Raw genomic sequence first — 21,924 nt, forward strand, 5'->3', positions numbered from 1 at the left:
CTGGACCTTTTCCTAATAGAGGGTTTGCTAAAGATAATACTACCTTTATCCTTCTAGATGTAAATTCTGGGGAAACATATAGATCTGTATTTTTTCCAGTATAAATGATAAAGTCCCAAACATAACCAGTACTTGATTCCCACAGTTAAAAAAAATCTAGCGCGTTTTAAAGGTAGATACTGGATCCAGCTCAGATGGCCTTTGTACAAAAGTAAGCTTTCATCGACACATATAGCCCTCATAGGAATATAAACACTAGAGAAATGTTTCCTGAGGTATTCTGCAATATTCCAAATTTTGTTTAACTTTGGATTTTGAACATTACTTGAAGTGGCTTCAACGTTTGAAAATGTAAAAATTTCCTAAGAGGAGAAAATCGGAGAAAAATGGTGTCTCAATAAAGTGTTTTTGGACCAGTACCATTTAACTGCTGATTTTTGCACAATGCCTTGAAAAATAAACTTATATCTTTCTCAGCTGCATCCTTCTATTCATGTACATGAGAAATTTCTTTTAGAATGTTGCTGCTAATGAACTGTTGATAGCAAAAATTTGTTTCTTCAATGATAACATTTATCAGTCCTTATCGAAATATATTTTAAAAATATCAAGCGTTGAATGATCATTTTATAGAACATTTAGAGTAATTCCGTGTTTTTCAAGGGAAAAAAAGTATAGGCGGTGCACACGACATATTCAAAATCTGGTTCCATGTTCTTGCATCAGCCAGATTATATTGTTCATCTTCACTTTCCACTGATATAATTAAAAATTCATAAGCTGAGAGTTATTCACTCTCCTTATCTGAATCAGATAAATCACAGTCATAGTCTAAAAGAACATAACTCCTCATTTTTTTCCTTCTTTTTTTGCTGAGTAGACGTTGAAGACTTCTTCCAATGTCATGTATCTTATGCAAAATGGCATGAATATTCATAAAAGCCGGGGAGAAATTCAATTAGAAATAGAATGCTTGATTAGTGCTGCCATCTAAGAGGTGTTAGAACAAACAAAAATAAACACTCAGTCAACTAAACATTTACAAAGCGTTTTAAATGTTAAAATGTTTTAAAATGTAACAGAACGCTTGAAGCGCATTATGGCCACCCTACAGAAGTTTCACTTGAATGCGTTAGACATGTTATGGATGACGAAGAGGTTAATAACTAATAATCCATTGCATTAACAAATTTAATTGTATTAATCAATTTTGAATACTAATTACATATTTAATGAAATACTTATAAACAAAGAAATTAGTTAATGCAAATAAATAATATACATAAATGCTACAATGACTAAAATACAAAATACAATACTTATCAATATTACTCTTACCACATTTGCTTAAATGCTGTAGTGCTTTTTTATATCTCTTCAAATGCATGTCAATTTTATACTTGCGATAATTTTCTTCCATTTTCAATAAATTATTATAAAATTCTAGAAATTCCTTAGGATCCTTGGGGGGGAAAAGCAAGAAAATCACAGTTAGACTAAAAAGAGAATATTAAATGTTTAGGTATAAATGATTTCATAAATGCAATACACAATTTCTTAGTTAATAATAGTAATTTAAAATAAATTTAAAATAATTTTTTTTTTCAAAATTCTACTCTGCACTGGAAACAGTTTTCATTTCAATCTAAATTTATTCATTTATTATTCAGTATTCCATTCTTAATAATCATGGAACTAAATAAGAAGTACAACTATGGGTGAGTAAAATATTTGGATGACTGAAAACAAAATAATGAGCAATATGATTAAAAGAATTATAAATAGTTTTCTTAAGCAAAATATTTTATGAAAACTAATTAAATAAAGCCAAACAAAATTGCTTCAAGGCCAACCAAGATGAAATTCAGAGAACAAATTAAATAAGATAGTTGCAAAAAAACAGCATAATTTGGAATTATAACCTTCAGATTTTATTCAAATATCTTGCTTTAAACCTTTTCACTAAAAAAAAATTTCAATATAAAAATAAATAAAGATAATTAAAAGAAGAAGAAAGTATGAAACTTCAGTTGAAATACATTTAATATTTTTAAAGTATGTATGCAAAGAACACACACAAACACATATTGCTTCAATAACTTTATCAAACTTCTCAGAAAATGGTTCATGTACATATAAACAGATTTCATTCACTTAAGTTATCAATACTTTAGAAAAGGAAAAATATTTTTCAAATTTTTAAACTAATATGAAAGATGAAAATTAAAAACAATTTACAAAAACTTTACCTTCTGTGATTTCTGAGATACCATGAGAGCTGTTTCCAAATTGTATGTTCCGAGTGCAATATCAATAAGTTCATTGACATCGACTAGGTAGAGTAGGAAATTTAAAGCATTATCGACTAATTCTTGAGTACTTTCATCTTTGTTTGTATCTAGAAAGTAGAATACAAACAAGGTATAAACAGTTAGTAGTTTTAAGTTACTCATGATAATTAAAAATGGAATTCTAACTCAATTTTAACGGAAATTTTCTTCGTTCAAAAATTGTTTTTAATAGCTAAATTTTTCACACAAATGCATTCAATAGGAAGGATCATACAAATTTCAACTTTCTGTTATTGGATTATATGTTCATTTATTATTGATTTAATTAGTGCACTTACTTATGACAATTTTATGATCATTTATTGCACATATTGAGTAACTTTTAATTTGTGGTTACTTATTGTAGTTAATAGGTTTAATTTTTCGTTATCTTATAGAACATATTATTCTCAGTAAACTGATCCAAAATTGTAAAATTAGCTTAAGAAGAATTAAAAATAAGGCTAGTTACTCCTACAGGGCTTTAATGACATTTGTCAGTTTCTTACTAGGTTGGTGATATTACAGAAATTTCCAGAGAACATACATTTGTGATCTTAGGAAAGATTTTCCTAGAATTAAGAGATGATAAACAAAACTGGTTGCTATTCAGTGATTTTAAAATCTGAAATTTCTAGTATTCATTTTTTGTTTAAAAAAAATTCCAGCATTATTTCTCTGCTCTGCTTGAAATATTTTTAGCTGTTTTATTCATCTGCTACAAGTTACTATTAAAATGTAAGGTTCATCTAGCCTGGTTGTTTATGTCCACCTTAAAAAAATTTTAACACATAACCCTTAACCATATTCTTACATTTTATGTGAATTTTCCATACTTGCAGAAAACAGTGTATGTGATTATTTGATTTGTGGCAAATATTCACTTTTGTTCACCAAACTGAAATCACCATCATGATATCAGGAAGGTACCTATTGAGAAGAATTTAATGCACAACATACTTCAACTGTAAGGGTTTGAAAAGATATTAGAAGAGCACTCATTACTTATAAAAACTAATATGTAATAACTTTGTTATTTGCATACATTTGTATTTCATGTAGACATACGAAATTCAAAATCAACAAATTTCAGCAAGTCAAAATATTTAATATTAACAAGAATTTTTATTTTTTTTAAATCATAGGATATGAAGAAATTGCAAATTTTCTAATTATTGCTTGTCTCCTTTTTTACTCAATTTCCAAGACTATATGATCCTTGTAATTCTACCTCAGTTAAATATGTTCACAGCTTATAAGATACCTAACACTAACAGTTTTATTAATAATAATTATTTCAACATTGTGAAATGTTAAATGCTTTGAAAACTGAATAGAAAAAATTTTGAAGACAAAATGCTACCAAAGAATCTTTCACACAGCATAAAAAGCTAATCAAGTTACAAAATATAATTAAAAAAATGAGACTCAAAACTGTTTAAAAACTAAATTCAGACACAATACATTTTCTGCAGATGATGGGGAAAATACTTTAGATATTCATTAGAAAAAATTACATGGCAATATTTTAGATAAAAAGCACTTTTTAATGGCATATATGAAATTATAAGTACTAAAGAGAATCCCTATCATAATATTATTAGAGCATGTTCTACTTTAAAAAATTTCAGCAGTAAATGCAGACAATAACAAGAGGATATGGAAAGTTAATGAGTAAATTAACTAACAAAATGATTACCCAAAACTCTAACAATCCAGGTAGAGGGAAGAACATTATTAATTATTTAGATAAAAGATTGCAAATGATTTAAAATTTCAGACAGTTACACAAGTGATCAAAATTATAAATTTAGCATATAATTTCTGTTTTGATGGTAATGTATGGCTGTATAGCTATAAAAATTAGCTTGCTTTAATATCTTTTATACTTGGACTTTTAAATACACTAATACTTAAAATTTATGCAACCTTTTAAAAACTGAAGCCTTGAAAGAGCATCTTCTGTTTCACCTTTCTTTGCATATGTTGCCATAAGGGTTAAAAAGAACCTTCAATAAAGAATTACAAGAAATTAAAACCCAAAATTTCAGTCAATTCAAAAAATGATAATTATAATTACAATAAAAGTATTACTTATTGTCCTTTTTCTTTTCTAAATATTTTCGAAACGCATCACAAACAACAATAATTTTGCTATCTGGTGAAGGGGAAATTTCTGCTTTTTGCTTCTTTTTCAATGCCAGTGGATACATAGTAATACAAACATCCTCATTTCTGAAAGCAAATACATTATAAAATACAAGACATGTAAATTGCTTTTTTGTTATTTATGAATTTCTCAGTAAATTTACAGAAATGTAACACACACCGAAAACCATGTATAACTTAACAATGCAATTTCTTATGTATAATTTACTTCATATATGATTTACTTCAAAAAGCAGATATCATTAATTATATAATTTTAAATTAATTTATAATCATTATTACAAAATTCAATGTCAAATGCATTTTTTATTATAGGTAGTAAGAAATTAAAATTTGTTAAATTTCTCTCAGATAAATCAGAAACTAGAAAAATCAGAAACCTAAAAATGTATTTGAAGCCAATAAAGACTGAAAGCTTACAACTGAAGCATAAATCAAGTGGTTCAAAAGTAATAAAACAGAAAAAATTCAATAATTCGAAAAGTGTATAGAGTAGCTTGAAGGAGTTATTGCAGAAATACACAGAAAGGCATTAAAAGTTTTAATAATGGAACAGTTTAGTGAAAGTATAGTTACACTTTTTACTACAGATGGCGCTGCAGCACATGGGGAGAACTGGCATTTCATATGGCCCTATGTGATGATGACTCAGAATTATCCTCAAGAGATATCCTTATAAAATAGAATAGATATAAGAACTGAAAACCAAATTTTAAATTCTAAGTCTTCAATGCTGTCAAAATGGTAGTTTTACAAGTTAAGACAACAGATTCAAATCCTGATAATTCCTGTACCACAGAGTCAAATTAATGGTGCAAATTGGATATGTTGCCCAACTTGGGGAAAGCTATGAAGCAAAAGTACATGTGAATCAAAAGTAATAGAAAAAGTAAAAATTCCATAATTTGAAAAGTACAGGCAGTAACAATATGCAGTTTCCACAGAAATGCACAAAAAGAATATATACATATTTTCTAATAATGAGAAATTGACAGTATAGTTATATTTTTCACTAACAGATGCCGATTTAGTGATCTGTGAGAACTGTCATTCTGTACGGAACAGTAAGATAATCATACAGGATCACCCTCAAGATGTATATAATGCAACATGTACAAAATATGCACAGCACAAATGAGCAAATTCATGCACAAATGAGCACCGCCAGACATGCCCAATGGCCATTGCAATGCAATTGAAATGACCATGTCCTTAACCCCTTAACTGCCACGGAAAACGTACAAGATTCACTCCCCATAGCCACCATTTTTTACACAGGCGCACATAGTTATGCAGTGTATTAGGGGGGAAATAAGTGCAAGTTTTGCTGTCCAAAAACTGTTTACTTTCACAAAATAAAGATCCCCCAAAATAGAGTTTCTATTAATTTATCTTTAGACCAGTAAAGTTAACATCAGGTTTAAGTGTTATACCTTGTAAAATCAGTATACCTAAAAAAAACATATATTTTTCCTGAATTGGTTGAATGCCAAGACTTTGTTTTTGATTTTTCTTTTGCAGGATGCTGGTTCATATACTGGTCTGCAAAATGGTTAGTTTCAGTAACAATATGAAGGACGAGCAGTTTATCAAAAAATAATTCAAAAAAGATATGTGGGTTTGAAACATCAGTTATATCTCTTTTTATTACTGGCAACTACTACAAACAGTAAACAAAAAGGGAAGACACAGAATTAAGAAAAATATGTTTTACTCAAACAGAGACACAAGCAATAACCACACAGTCATTACTTTCACCACCACCACCACCACCACCACCTACTACAAAAAGCAGCTACTGCAAACAGAAGTTACTACAAAAGCAGTTACTACAAATGAAAACAGATAAAACAGAATAAAAAAAAATATGTTTTACTCAAACAGAAACACAAGCAATGACCCCGCAGTCATTATTTTCACCATTTCAGAAATATCCCCCTCTTCTCTGAAATAGTATCCTCCTTTGCATACTCTGTCAAGGTCATTGTGGAGTTGCATTCCAAAGCTTTGCCTATAAGGAAGGGCATATATATATATACGCCCAAAGCAGTTAAGGGGTTAATTGCTTTTCCTCGCACAAATGGCCACCAAGATCTCCAGATTTTACACCTTGTTACTTATGCTATGGGGCTATTTAATGTCACAAGACATACAGAAGTTGTCCTGCATTATTGCCCACACCGAAAGAAATTATTCACCAACATATGACAAAATTACAGCTAAGTCCTCTTTGAAGCTGTGCAGAATGTCATGCTTTCTCCTACGGCCATTTTCATGAAGGATGGTCATTACACTAGAGATTTGCAATTCTAATTGCGCTGCACATTATGCTGTGCAATTGTATGAACTTCTCACCACAAAAGTTGAAAGTGTTATTGAAAAATGCAACTGTTTTGGCAATAAAATTAAGACATTTCTTTTAAAAAAAAAAAAAAAAAAAATCATATCATTCTATGCATTTCTGTGAAAATCAAATTATGCTGCTCTCTCTACATTTTAATTATTCAATTTTTATTTTTTCTGTTACTTTTGGATTTTCTGGCATTAAAAATTATGGGCATGCATACAAATAGTTTAGTTTGAATCAAATAAAAAAATGAAAATAAAATATAAAATGCAATCAAGTATAATTACAGTATTCAAATGACTTACTTTAGACTGGCTAAGAAGAGATTGAGATTAATTGGAGAACCTATCTGCTCAATAACTGCTTCAACATTTTCTAAAAATTCCTGAAAGTAGTTTTTAAATAAAATAGAACATATGCATTATTATATACAATGTACTACATACTATTAAAAACAAATTTATTAACCTATTAAACAATACACACATACACACACACACACACATATATATATAAAATATACGTACACTACAATATATAAAACTCAACTAAAAACACTATGAACTAATCTGAGAATGTTTTTAATTTTTTTATGAGTCTAGACCTCCATAAGTTGTCTTGTTCTAAATATCTGATAATTTTGAATCAAAACTCCAGTCTTATATTTTGGAACTGGACAGCTTTCTATATCTCATAAAATAATAGATAGCTCTTTCATGAATGTTAATACAAAATACTTATAAATTACTGAAAAAGTTATAATATTTAATTAACAATAAAATGTTCCATTACTAATGCTAATAATGAGATTCAAAATAAGATTACAGATTTCTATAAATTCGAAGTAAAAGCATTATTTTGTGAAATGGGAGAAAGGGTTATAACATAAATTAAATCCTATCAATCAACAGAATTTCATTTAAATTCCTTCATTACAACTCAGTTTTTTATATAAACTGCAAGGGAGAAAGATAACATTCTAAAACTAAATCATACTTTCTCCAAAGATGATATTTTTAGTTTAAAAGTATATTGAAACATAACAAAGGTGCCAATGTTAATAAGACTCCTATTTATCTTTTAAGAGAAACCACATCAGAATACTACTTTATACATTGTTTCACTATGTCTGCATATCCCAAAGAAATCTTGATTGAGATTCTTTGAAACAAAGAATGCATATCCCACAGAAATCTTGACTGAGATTCTTTGAAACAAAGAATGCATGTTCCAAAGAAATCTAGCCCAAGATTCTTTTCCTCATTAAGCATTCAGCTGATATACACTTAATCATGAAAACACTAAGATTTAAAATCCTTGGAAGTGCAGAAAATATTAGGTTAAAAGATTTTTATTCACTTATATCTAAAATTAAATATAATTTAATGATGGCCCTATTTGCCCTAAATATATTTAATGATGGTCCACAGGCCTTATTTGCATTTTAACCCCTTAACTGCCACGGAAAACATACAAGATTCATTTCCCACAAAGGCACGCATAATTATGTGATGTATTAGGGGAAAAATAAGTGCAAGTTTTACTTTCTAAAAACTGTTTACTTTCACAAAATAAAGAATAAAGGAAAAAAAATGAATGCACAAAATTTAATGTTTTGAGTAAAAATATAATAAAAAGATGTAAGTATAATAAAAATGATGTTTTTATAATAACAAAGATCCCTAAAATGGAGTTTCGATCAATTCATTTTTAGACCAGTAAAGTGTAATATCAAGTTTCAGTGTTATACCTTTGTGAAATCAGTATGCCTAAAAAAACATATATTTCTTCTGAACTGATTGAATGCCACGATTTTGTTCCTGATTTTTCGTTTGCAATGTGTTAGTTCATATACTCGTCTACAAAATGGTTAGTTTCAATAACAATATGAAGCACGAGCAGTTTATAAAAAAATAATTCAAAAAAGATAAATGGGTTTGAAACATCAGTTATATCTTTCTTTATTCCTGGAAGCTACTACAGTAGCTTCCAGGAAAGTACACAAAAACAGAGGACACAGAATAAAAAAAAATACGTTTTACTCGAACAACACCAGCCAATACCACGCAGTCATTACTTTCACCACTTTAGACACACTCCTCTCTCCAATTTCTCCATCAACTTCTCTGCAATATTATCCTCCTTCATATACTTTGTCAAGGTTATTATGGTGTTGCATTCCAAAGCTTTGCGAATAATTTTACGGGTAGCAGCGCAAAGCAAATGATAGTAGTTTGGAAGGGCACATATATATATATATATATATATATATATACTCAGAGCAGTTAACGCATGGGCTGAGCAAGGCGTATATATACGTCAAAATACTGACAAAATTACAGTTTTTTTACATAAAAATTATACTATAAAAATTTTTTATTCTTTAAAATAAGCATTTTTATATTCAATATTCCTTTACAAAAGCACAATAGTTTTAAAATTTTGTTATTAGTAACCTCTATTTCTATCACTATTTTACTGGGAAGTAATTCAATGAAATTGTTTAGCATCAAGAAGCAATGACAAATGTTTATAGAAATCCCAGAGAACATCTTCTATCCTAAAGTACAAACTTTTTAGGGATATCAAAAGTTTATCTATCTGTCCTTTCAGTCTGAGGTTACTGATCAGATGAGAGATACATTACCTAGCATCAACTACCTGTTTCACTTTTCACAGTCCTTCTTCCACTTTTCATAGTCCTAACAACAGCAACTGGTAAACATCCAATGAATAGTGCCACTTCAGAAACACCTATTCCTAGCCTTTCAGTCAGCATAATATTGCTTTTATCAAAGCTGCTTAACTCATCAAGCTTCCCCATTACATGCACACATTTTCCACAAAATGAAGCCTCAGTATTACCAACAGGTATTAAACAACCATGTTTTGTGAATGGCCTGATATAGACATATAATAAAATTTCAAAGAGAAAATAAGAATATACCTTAGGATTATAATCAAAAAGAAGATTCAAATCAATCCTATGCACCTTTGCCAAATCAAATGCTTCTTTGTACTGTAACCTATAATAGAAATGGAAATGTTAAACCACAGATAAAGAATTTGAATGCTATTTTAAAAAGAAAATATGTTAAACATGATTAAAAAAAGTTAAATGGTTAAGTTTGATTTAAAATTACTGAATTTTTTCAATTTAAAAAATAACATTATTTAATAGATCTTTATCATTTGCAAAACACACAAATTTTTTACAGCACAGCAGTATTAAACATATGCTTTTTTTTAAAAAAAAAAAAGTGTACAGAATCTCTTTTCCCCCTCCAAACAAAGAAGCCAACAGAATAAAGAGGAAAAATTTAAGTAATTCAATTTGCATAAGCTAAAGATTTCTGCAACATGTCATAAATTTGGCATTTGAGTCATTTCACTGATTGATGAGTGAGAATCTTTGCATATAAAATGTACTTTGATATGCTGATCTCATGATTGAGTTTCCCAGTCTAATATGGTCTAAAGTTGTATACCTAAACAGCGAATTTTACATAAAGATTCAGACATATTTAGCAATAATTTACAAACAACGGCATGTATATATACATTATTTGATGTGAACATAACTACATAGGGAAATACTTACTTATTGAGATATTTACAAATGTGAGATAACATAAGTGGTCTCGGATGAATGGTTTCAAGATTCCCTCTAGGCATCTGTAATATGACTTTGGTGCTACCATTAGGAGAGGTGATAATCGTTGACTTCTCTATTCTTTGACTCAAGATATCAGTTAATACACTGAGTTTATTCTTCAAAAGAGCTACAGAAAAAAATATGCATTTAGCAACATTCAACAACTGCAAAATACTTTAAATTTTCATTTTACATCTACACAATCTAATGGAATCCTAATCCCCACCACAAAAAAATAATAAAAATTGATATAAATATAAAGCAATTTTTTTACATCTTCAAACATTTAAAAAAAGGCCTATTATTTATAAATATTAGAAGGGGGAATGAACAGGAAAATTTTATAAGTAAAATTAATGTCACCAAGTCTATTTGATTGTTTAGACTACCTGATCTTGTAGCATTAGAATCCTCTCATAAAATTAAATTTTTCATGCTAATATAAATTCCTATGAATAAAAAAACCAACCAACTAAATAATGAAGTAAATTTTGAGTTGCAAAAAAATTTTTAGATCCATGTTTCAAATAAAAAAATGAAGCAGAGATTTGTTTTAGAAAAGTATTTTCAGACAGTTTGTATAAAAATATGCATTGTATTAGATATTTTGCATAAAAATACATCTTTTTTATAATCAGAAAATATTTGTAGCAATAAAGTATATTTAGAGTAAATGTGTGCATGTGAATGTGCGTGTGTGCGTGCACGTAAACATACAATGCAATTCAAATTTCAAAGTTTTTGTGTTCCAAATGCTGTTTAAGAATTAAGTATTTTATGACTATCCACACCCCTACAAAAAGTTGGCAATTCATTGTCGATTTTGTGAATTAGCAAAAAATGTTTTGCTATCTGTATGGCATATTATTCTATTCATAAGTAATAATAAAAATGAGCATTTTATGAGAAACAAGAAATTTTAAAAGAAAAAAAGTATATGACTGGTTTTTACATTTCTACAAATGGTGGACATTTTTCAGTGAACTGATGGTTAAATACAAAGTATATAAATTAACATATACTTAAATATGTGTGTGGACGATATATGCATTGGTTGGCTACTGTCACATGTATATATGCCACAAAAAGCAATTCTGCTGAACCCAGAAAATAGGGATGCAGATAATAAGAAAGTACCAAGAATTAAATAAAAACAATTCTAAAACATACACAACTATAAAATAATTTATGGTTAAAACTGTCTCAATTTAATACTTAATATGACCCAGTTCTCAAATTCAGATTGTGATTCAATAAGCACAGTAGTAACGTTTTTTTGAAAAAATAATAAAGATAAAATTCAGAATCTTGATATTCAAAGAAAGGTCAAGATTTTCATTTAAAGGATTTAACATACTTATATTGAACATACATAAATTTTCTTTAGTGCTGTGAGTGTTGACCTACAAAATTTAGAAAAGGATTCTTCAGCATCATGATTGCTTGTTGATATTAACAGATGATGGATAACCATTTTATCTTATTTATGACAATGACCTTTACATTAATTCCAAAAGTCTTGCAAATCTTCACCAATTTGAAATTATTTTACAATCATGTTATAGAAACAAAATTTGCATTTGAATGGTATATCATTGCTCACAAAATATTGCATATCATTGCTCAAAAATCTGATTGGAATCAAATAACTTCTTTTCAACATCTAGAAACTTAAATGATCAAGACTAAACACTCTACATAATTAATTAATTACTAAATTATACAGCATAATTAATTACTAAATTATACAGCATAGAAGAAAATGCAGTAAAATTTCTGCAATGATAGAATATTTTGCCCCAAAATTGTTAAAGGAGCATTCTTTGAAACTGTTCTTAAAGTAATGGTCACGAAATTTTCACCAGAACAAAAGATAAAAAACAGTTTGTTAGTACATTTCTGGTTGATTTCTGAGATAAATACATAATTTAAACATAAAATATGCATGTAATAAACAGGTTTTATAAGTCATCATTCTTTTTCTTCAATGAAAAACCATCAAACTGTGCCAAGGTAATTGCAGTAATATGTAAGTACTTTGGATTCTAGGGTAACTTGAGATTCAAAGATCTCGCTTGTATTTTACAGAAGGATTAGTTTGTAATGTACTTTTTGCACAAGTCTAATAGAAGGTCATAATAAAATTATTTAAATTATCAAAGAAATTTAAAAGACTGAATGAAGAAAATTCTGAAATTCAATGAAAATTTTGATATTCACAAAATTTCGGAACGAAAATGAATCGTAGAAAAAAACTATGTCCCAACAGAATTACCGCATTATCTATGACTCATGGTTCCAGAAATGTTTAACCTTTAAATATTTTTTTAACATCTCATAAAATGTAAGCTGAACATCTAACAGTCCTATTGAACACGATACTAGCTATCAAAACCATGTCAACTAGAATAATGATATTTTATTAATTAATTACAGAGGCATAATCAGAAATACTGAAGAAGTAATAAGCTTTGATATTTATAAACTCACCAGGTAAATCCCAATCTTTTAAGAGGCACTTCAGTGTATTATCAGTTGCAGTAATCAAAAGAAATTCATCATGAATAGTGTAAGATGTGCAATTTGATAAAATAACATGATCATTGCAGAAAAGATTATATCTTTCACTTAAGCCAAGGAAATATTCCTGAAAAATGATTATATAAATGAAGAAACACAATACACACTTACTTAAGCATAAATAATTGACTTTTTTCTAGAAAAATTCACATCAGAATTAATTTAATCAAATAAGATATAATTATTTATTACAATAAAATTCAGTCTAAAAGTTATAACAAGAATATTTTAAAAAGTGTTTTTTCATTGCTGTTCAAGTACTTATATTTAAAGTTATTAACAATGCATATATAGTAAAATATATACTACAGTTAAGAAATAAACATTATCATTTAGTATAAAAAGTACACATTTCTTACATGTAAAAAAGTGATAATTTTTTTAATTCATGCATAAAACTTAAAATAAAAAAAAAAAATGTAAACTAAATCCAATGCTAACAGTATGAATACAAAAAGGATTTTTCCAGTAATATGATTTCAACAAATTAAAAAACAAATTTTACTTTTATATTTTTGATTTAATATATTGATTTTTTATGTAAGAATATAATTTGCGAACTGACAGAAAAATACAAATCAATATTCAATTTGATATGTGTACATTAAATTTAATTAATAGTTAATAATATTTTTTTAGTTTCTTAATATTTTTGTAATTAAAGTCATTTTGTCAATTCTAGCTAAACAAAGCAGCTAGAATAAAATGACGATTTTTTCAAAAATTCTTTAGAGCATATATTTTTAATATTTTGAAAACATTTACCAAATATTAAGCAGATTTACAAAAAAATCTGATTTTTTTGAACCAGATGTTCAGTATTACTCTCACCATAATTGGCAGAAATAGAAACTTTTCTACACCAGATGACAATTGAAATTTAACTTAAAATGACTGTTTAAACTACTGCTGTTGTTAGTCCTTAATACCATATTTCAGGAATACTATATAAAACGGTGAACTGATATCAAGGGAGAAAATTTTTTTCGACAAGGAATTATGCAAGAAGTACTTCAATTCAGTTTAGTTAAATGTTATTCTTAAAAACTTTGAAATGTAACACCGCAAATATGCATCCCTCTGCAAACACCTTACACAGTATGATAATTAGAATCACATCTATTAATGAAATTTAAATTAGCAAGCAATAAAAATTGATATATTGTTAATTACTACAGTACAAAGTCCAAGATATGGACTAGTCCGGACCTCGGCGATTCCGGATTTTTCCAGATATTAGATCATCAGTTTAAAGCTTGTAAGATGGCATGTAGAAATTATAAAATTAAAAATATAAAATTGTGATTTATGAAATAATGAAGCATTTATGATCTAAAGCGTAGCAAAATTTACAAAAACAAACAAAAAAAGAGCTTAATATTTATTTGTTTACTTTATTAAACATTTCTTTCAGTGTAAGTTGTTTGAGTGTTTTTTTTTTGGGGGGGGGGGGTGTATGCTAATATTTTTTCTTTTATTCTGCAGATAGACATAATCTCTCATTCAGTTGCAAATTTCCATTGTTCAAGTCCTGTGATTGCTGTGCCGAAAATTCTGACCAAGTTGTCAATCGAAATTTTTTCGTTTGTGATAACCCCTTTATCAGTTTCTTCGTTATTTTCTGGATCTAGAACCATACTGCAGATTTTGCTGTCCATTTATTGAATGATAATTGGCCATTGTCATTGCAATGAAAGACTTTTGTTATATCATCCTCATTTATTGTCTCTTCTCCGCATTTCTTTAAAAAATCCATTCATTGGAAAATTTAACCTTTGGTTTGCAATATCCGAAAACCTTCACATTCGCAACTATTATATTCATCAATCTTCAAAAAGTTCCTTTTCTGTTTTCTTATGCCATATACAGTTGACTTTCTAATGCTGTACTCCTCACATAATTTTGATACAAATATACCTTTATTCATTTTTTACAGCAATCTCACTTTCTGTTTAATGGACATCAAAACATGCTTTCACTTTGTAGATCCTATTGCAGCTCCAGAATTAGAAACTCTTTTCTACATGATTGAAGGTTGAAACTTTAATTTTCATCAAATTGCTGTATTAAAAACTGCCTGCAAAAAATAATTAAGCTGGATAAAATCAGAAAGTTACGGAACAGTGCAATCTGCTATATTGGCTAAAATTCATTGGAATCACAGCCTAACTTAATAACCTCCACTATACATTATTCGCTATATATCATGGGATTGGCGATGAAAGACAAGTTGTTTCACTAAATTTTGTCTTGCTTCTATCGTGCACCAAGACAATTAAGCCTGATTGTTTTAGTTTAGTTATTTATTATACTTACGTCTATTTCTTGTACATGCTTAAGGCTTATCTGAGTCCTGAATAATTAAATCTCCACATATTTTATTTTTAGCATACGCAAAGAAATTTTTTCATCAATATTTTTTAGAGAGTTTAACTTAAATCTGTAATCATTGCCAAGCATAATGTCAACATAAAAAGTTACCATACTCTTTGTACTAATATAACAAATTACTAGTATAAAAAAAATTGTTTGGGCATCCTGCATGAGTCATTAAGTTGGCATGAGTTGATAAACATGTGGTGATGAAACAAAATATAATAAATAATGATTCACCAGGTTAGCATCAGGGATATAAAATATTAGTAGGTGTAAAATCAATGATGTTTCTATCTAGAATGTTTCAGTTTGAGATGTATGCCAAGCAGATATGCAGCCAAATTATTGATGACAAAAATTTATGCTAAATTATTGTTTCTTCAATAGTGAGGTATTTATTTAGTGCTGAAGGGAAATTAAGAATCGAGACTCTCCACGTGTTTTATCTATTGGGGAAAAAAATCAAATGTGCATGCGTAAAGCATTAAAAAAAATTTTTTTTTAGTCAATATGCTGTTAAATACTTTTTTATAAATTGATAAAATACATTGAATACATTTTATAAGGAAAATCAAACCATTTTTTCCTGTTTTCAACACAAATTTTATGTACAGCAATATTTATTATAATAAACTATAAGAGTATCAGCACAAAAACCATGTAGATATAATTTGAAACTAACATGGCTAACACAGTTATTACACTATAATTCATTCGTTTTACTGAGGGTCCTTACATATTTTTTAAATAATTCTGAACCTATTTAAAATGTAAAGTGTACTTTTAAATGTTTAACCTGATATCCTTTTTCTGGATTATATATATTCTGGATATATGACTTCCATGATAGAAGGATTTCACATAAAATTTCCAGGGGTACTGATTTCCAGTCTTGGCCACAACTTCACACAGTCCATCAGTTGTGTTGGGTTTACTCTTAGAAAGAGCTCTTTTCAAGAAAACAAAGGCACAACTGTTCATAGGCAAAATTCCAGGGACTCATAATAGCCCACAGGTGAAATGTCAGTAATTGCAGAAATACGTTAAAAACATATACAGTAGACTCCCGATTATCCGCGCCTGCCGCACAAAGTTTTTTTTTTTTTTTTTTTTTCCAAAGCATAAAGCAAAGAAAATAAAAATGTTCACAAAACTGAGTGAAAAGTTAAATTTGCTAACATCGTGCTTATTTATGGCAAAAATATCCAGGCCTTCTCGGAACCATTCCCTCGGCCTTCTCGGAACCTTCCCCTCTGATGAGTAAGTGATTTCTTACTCACACTTGCAGTGCCCGCTCCACCGCCCTCTCTCGTCTTAATCTTATTAACACGTCCACTTCATCCCTTTCGCCACTGTTAGTTTAAGCCTGATAGTGTTTGCACCTGGTCGGAGTTAATTTCTTATCTTTTATTGTGTTCAGTGCTTGTGCTTTTTGCTTTTGTGTTTTCCGTTACCGATTTAAAATGTCAGGAAAATGAAAGAAGGTTGCGTTGACGATTGAACAAAAACTAGAATTAATTTTAAAAGTAGCAAATGGCGCTACAAGGCAGCAGATGGAATTGGATTATGGAATCGCGGAAACAACAGTCTGTGACATCCTAAAGCAAAAAGACAAACTGGTGAACTTTGCATCACTGTCGGACAGTGCTTCCGCAATTAAAATGCGAAAAACTATGAAGGGTTCTACCTTTGATGAGCTAGACATGGCATTGGTAGAGTGGTTAGGTCAAGTTCGAAAAGAGGGTACTCCTGTAAATGGCCCTATCAACTGCGGCGGAGGCAAAAACCTTTTTTGAGTTGTTAGGCCTGAAAGGAAATTTTGATGTGTCTTCTGGCTAGTTGACTCGTTTTAAGCAGCGACATGGAATTTGAGAAATTGGACTTCATGGGGAGAAACTTAGTGGTGACCAACAAGCAGCCGATGACTGCCACCATGAATTTGAAGAATTTGTTTTAAAAGAAGAGCTATCTTTTGAACCAATTTACAATGCTGACGAATCGAGACTTTTGTGGAAATGCCTTCCCACTCGCACTTTAGCATTTGAAAGTGAAAGTAAAGCGGCGGGTCATAAAAGCAGCAAGAAAAGGATCACTATCGTGTCTTGCAGTAACGCTACCAGTGGACATAGATTTGTTGTCATTGGAAAGTAAAAAAAAAAAAAAAAAAAAAAAGAGAGAGAGAGAGAGATCTTTCAAAGGCACAAGGATAGAAAATTTGCCCATTGATTACTTTAACAAAAAAAAAGGGGGGGGATGGATGAACCGAAACATTTTTCAAGAATGGTTCGAAAAAATATTTGTTCTTCAAGTGTGTAAACATCTTAAATCGAAAAACCTGCCTGAAAAAGCTGTGCTACTGATCGACAACGCACCTTCTCACCCAGCAACAAGCGTGCTAAAGTCTTCTGATAGACAAATTTTTGCAAAGTTTTTCCCTCCAAACGTTACTGCACGAATCCAACCCATGGACCAAGGAGTCATTGCAACAATGAAGAGAACATACCGAACCAAGCTGCTAATGACCAAAATTGAAGAAGGTTATGATCTGAAAGAGTTTTGGGAACACAACACAATCTTGGACAGCATCTACGATATTGCATCTGCATGGGACTCGGTGAAATCATCAACCCTCATAAAATCATGGAGAAAACTCATGCCTAATGTTAAAGCCAACAACAACTTAACAACAGTCCCTTTGAGTTGTGAAGAAGAGATTGAAGATGTAGACACGCCCATGGCACCTTTTGCCGATATGGTAAAAACAGTTCCGGATAGTGAGAACCTCGATGCTGAAAACATTAACGAGTGGTTGGAGTGTGACATCAACGAACCTGGCTTCGAACGCTTGACAGATGACGAAACTGTGAAGAAAGCAAGAAGAGACACCGAGAATGAAGGAAAGCGAAGTGAAGGCGAAGAAGAGCCCACTGTGCAGATGCAGAAGACTCATGAAGTGGCGGCCCCCCAGTAAAGTCGCTGAACACTGGTAGTTTGCTCCGAGGTTCGAATCTCGCGAACGGACTGACTGCATGGTAGTTTTCGTGGTTTTCCCCATGTGTAACGTGTATATGAGCCAGTTCCCCTTAGAAAGTCCTCCATGAAGGCATCCCTCCGTTTAGACAGATAGCTTTAGAGGCTTTGCCATAATCACATACACACGAAGTGGCTTTGCAACAAGTCGACAGACAGCTGAGCTATTTGGAAGAACAAGATGATGCAGAGTTGGCTGAGAATCTTATGATACGAAAAATGCAATCTCAGATCAAGAGAGAATGCTTCCAAAGCAAGAAGCAATGATTGATTTCTTCAAAAAGGTGTAGTTTTACAGTTATGTTCTGTAATGACATAAATACATTACAGTATTAAAACAGTACATATGTATTAATTTTTCTGCGTATCCTTGATGCCTCTCGTAAGTACAAAGCACTTTTCTGTTTTCATTAACAAAATGCATTTTAGATTAGTTTTGAGTGATATACTAAAATATTAAGTGTTAGTTAAACATTTTCTGCTGTTTATTTTACTTTTTATTGTACATAAAACGATTTTTCAAAGTTGGAATGACTGTTTTGTCTTTTGCTATACCCGTTTTTAGCATTTTTCGGATTATCCACGATTTTTGTTATCCGTGGCGGCCACGCCACCCAATACCGCGGATAATTGGGAATGTACTGTATATGAAATATCTGTATCAGTCTTCATATGTTTCAAGGAAAGCAGTGGTACGTTTTGAAATATCAACTATTATTTGTCTTATTGAAGTTTCACTCTTTGAAAGCCATTGGGAGATCTTTAATTAATTAAATTAAAGATATCAGGCAAAATTATGACAATTAATAATAATCCAGTACATGAATAAAATATAAAATAAAGAATTAAATTTCTTTCCATTAAGTCTTCACTCTACAATATCAGTCACAAATGACAATAGAGAACAGTATTTAATTGTCGAAAAAAGGCCCACAAAATTAAAATATGTTTAACTTTTTTTTTCTTGCTCTCAGTTTTATATTTAAAATATTAGAATTATAAAAATACATAACATTTTTATTTATTTTAATAATTAGATAAAACTTGAACCCAACAAAAGTGAAGGCCAGAGTCGTGTGCACCATTTTCCATTAACTCTGCAATTCAGAAGATCATTTTTGCATAGTAAAAAAATATATCCTATTCATGAACACACCTTATCAAGAATGGAGATGACAGAAATGTTGGTGCAGAGTTGTGGCAAAACTAGATTCTTCCCATCATCACATAACCATGGAGTTAACAAATTTTCTGAATCCAGTGAATTAGAATTTTCATCTAAATGATCAAAATGTCTTAAAAAAGCAATAATAATAAGGGTAAAAATACAAAATAATGTTTGGACACAAATAAAAATTCGACATAATCAGTACAAAAAACAAAAACAAGATGTTTTCATTCATCATTTGAAAAACTATTTTAAAATGCTGTTAAACAATAAAAATAAAAAAAATGGAAAATGATCAGAAAAAAAAAAAAAAGAATAAAATTACTGATATATACTAGTAAAAAAACTCGGTAAAATGTTATATAACCAGCTTTACCTTTTGCCTTTTTATGCAAAAACAAAGATGCTACATTTGTATAAAAAATATATTAGATGAAAAAAAGCTATCAGTCAGCTAAAAAAATAAGATAAGGAATAATTTAATACTGTATATACTCACGTATAAGTCAATACCGCGTATAAGTCGACCCCCCCCCCACTTCAACATAACAAATTCGTAGAAAATAAGAAACCCGCGTATAAGTCGATCCCCCACTTCCGAAATCGATCGAGAAACTTCGAAAAAAATTTTTTAAGTACTACATTCCTTTAAAATCATCTGAGAAAAAAAGTAAATATACGATAAAAAATACCTTGGTAAATAAACAAAATCAAAATCCTCCAACGTCTGATTCATGGTCAGATTCGCCAAACATTTCATAGAACTCTTCTGTCGTCATTGGCTCATCATCATACATATTTTCAGTCTCGAACTCTGTATTGTTACAATCACTACTACAGCCTTCTTCGTCATTTTCACTTTCAAAAACAGTATCATCTTCTGTGCCGTCTAATTCATTGCTAATACAACATTTTTTAAATGATTTTATAATCATTCAGAGGGTATTTCGTAGGCATTCGCATTTTTCAGGGATAAAAACATAAAAATTTCCAAAAGTGTCCACAATTTTGGCCAACACTGTAGTTCATCACATAATTTAAGTCATGAAATTACTTCAAGTACGTGACTTATTTGATAAGTCGTCCAATTCGAGTGCGGGAAGAAAACCACTGCATTATACAAAGAAATTTTTGAACTTCCGATTCTTTTAATTTTTTATGGCCCCGCGTATAATTCGACCCCCCCCCCACTTTGAAGTCTTTTTTTTGCCTAAAATATCTCGACTTATACGCGGGTATATACGGTAATTGGATCTGATGCTAATTTAATATTAGCAAAATCCTGGTACAGTCTTAATTACATATACATATGTGCATAGACATGTGCATTGTAACTGCATCAGTTTTAAAAGACATGGGATTTAGCTAGAAGAAAGATACTTTTGCATTTCTTGTAAATATTTAATAATTTTAACTGTGAAATATGTGGTTATATAAATATTATTATTTAAAATTATGAGTTAAAAAATTTTCATCATTTTAGTGAAAACCTTGGTAGTTATATTCAGCAAAAGTCAATAATACTAGAATTAAAAAAGCAGAAATCTAATCAATTATTCTCTAGAACAGGAGTTCCCCACCCTATGCCCGCAGGCACCATGGCGCTGGACGACGTGCGCCTGCCACTGTGCAATCACAATAAAAATGTTTTAGCTTTCAATATAAAACTCTATGTGAAAGTTTTATCATTTTTAATGAAATAGAAATTGCGTCCCAACACAGATACCAGCACACAGTGAAATGCGACCAATCTCTTTTTTTATGTGCTCTATCCAACTAATCACCTTGAAAAAATAAATGGTGTCCACCATCCAACAGACATTCTAGAATGTGCTCTTAGAGACAAAAAGGATGAGAACCCTTGCTCTAAAAGGTCTTTAATAACATGGAATAATTTCATTACTTCAGATTTATGCTGACAAATACATACTGGAAAGATACCAGATTGCTAGTGCTAGTGTTTTTTGAACTTAAAGTTTTTATTAACCTATAACACCTTTTTTCTATCACATTTAATAATAAGAAGAAATCTACATTTGTAGCTATGCAATGACTTAGTTAAAATTCATTTAATCGTGCTGCCATTTTATCTTATGCATTTTCTCAGAATTACTATTTCATGCACTTATATATGACAAATTACAGATATCTGTTAAACGTCTTTGAAACAAGAGTTCTTTATACTGGATTTCCAGTTGATTGCAGTGTATCTGGTAATGTGAATGTAAACTTCTATGCCAAAGAGGGGTTTCAATCCTTCAGAAATATT

At 30.0% G+C, this 21,924-nt stretch overlaps 1 protein-coding gene across 1 annotated transcript in view; it reads right to left on the minus strand.

Annotated features, from left to right (window-relative positions):
* The window catches only part of Elp1 (elongator complex protein 1), a 116,947-nt gene that overhangs the window by 34,730 nt on the left and 60,293 nt on the right, over positions 1-21,924 (minus strand). The window contains exons 16-24 of the mRNA XM_035351903.1: positions 19,644-19,765; positions 12,992-13,148; positions 10,448-10,628; positions 9,794-9,872; positions 7,152-7,231; positions 4,425-4,565; positions 4,260-4,339; positions 2,250-2,398; positions 1,339-1,462 (exon numbers count right to left, since the gene is read on the minus strand). Of these exons, the coding sequence (XP_035207794.1) occupies positions 1,339-1,462; positions 2,250-2,398; positions 4,260-4,339; positions 4,425-4,565; positions 7,152-7,231; positions 9,794-9,872; positions 10,448-10,628; positions 12,992-13,148; positions 19,644-19,765 (1,113 nt within the window). The remainder of the gene's footprint in view (positions 1-1,338; positions 1,463-2,249; positions 2,399-4,259; positions 4,340-4,424; positions 4,566-7,151; positions 7,232-9,793; positions 9,873-10,447; positions 10,629-12,991; positions 13,149-19,643; positions 19,766-21,924) is intronic.

The sequence above is a fragment of the Stegodyphus dumicola genome, chromosome 2, assembly GCF_044657685.1.
Source record: "Stegodyphus dumicola isolate Sdum_Otavi_A_Nest chromosome 2, ASM4465768v1".
Classification (NCBI taxonomy): Eukaryota; Metazoa; Arthropoda; class Arachnida; order Araneae; family Eresidae; genus Stegodyphus; species Stegodyphus dumicola.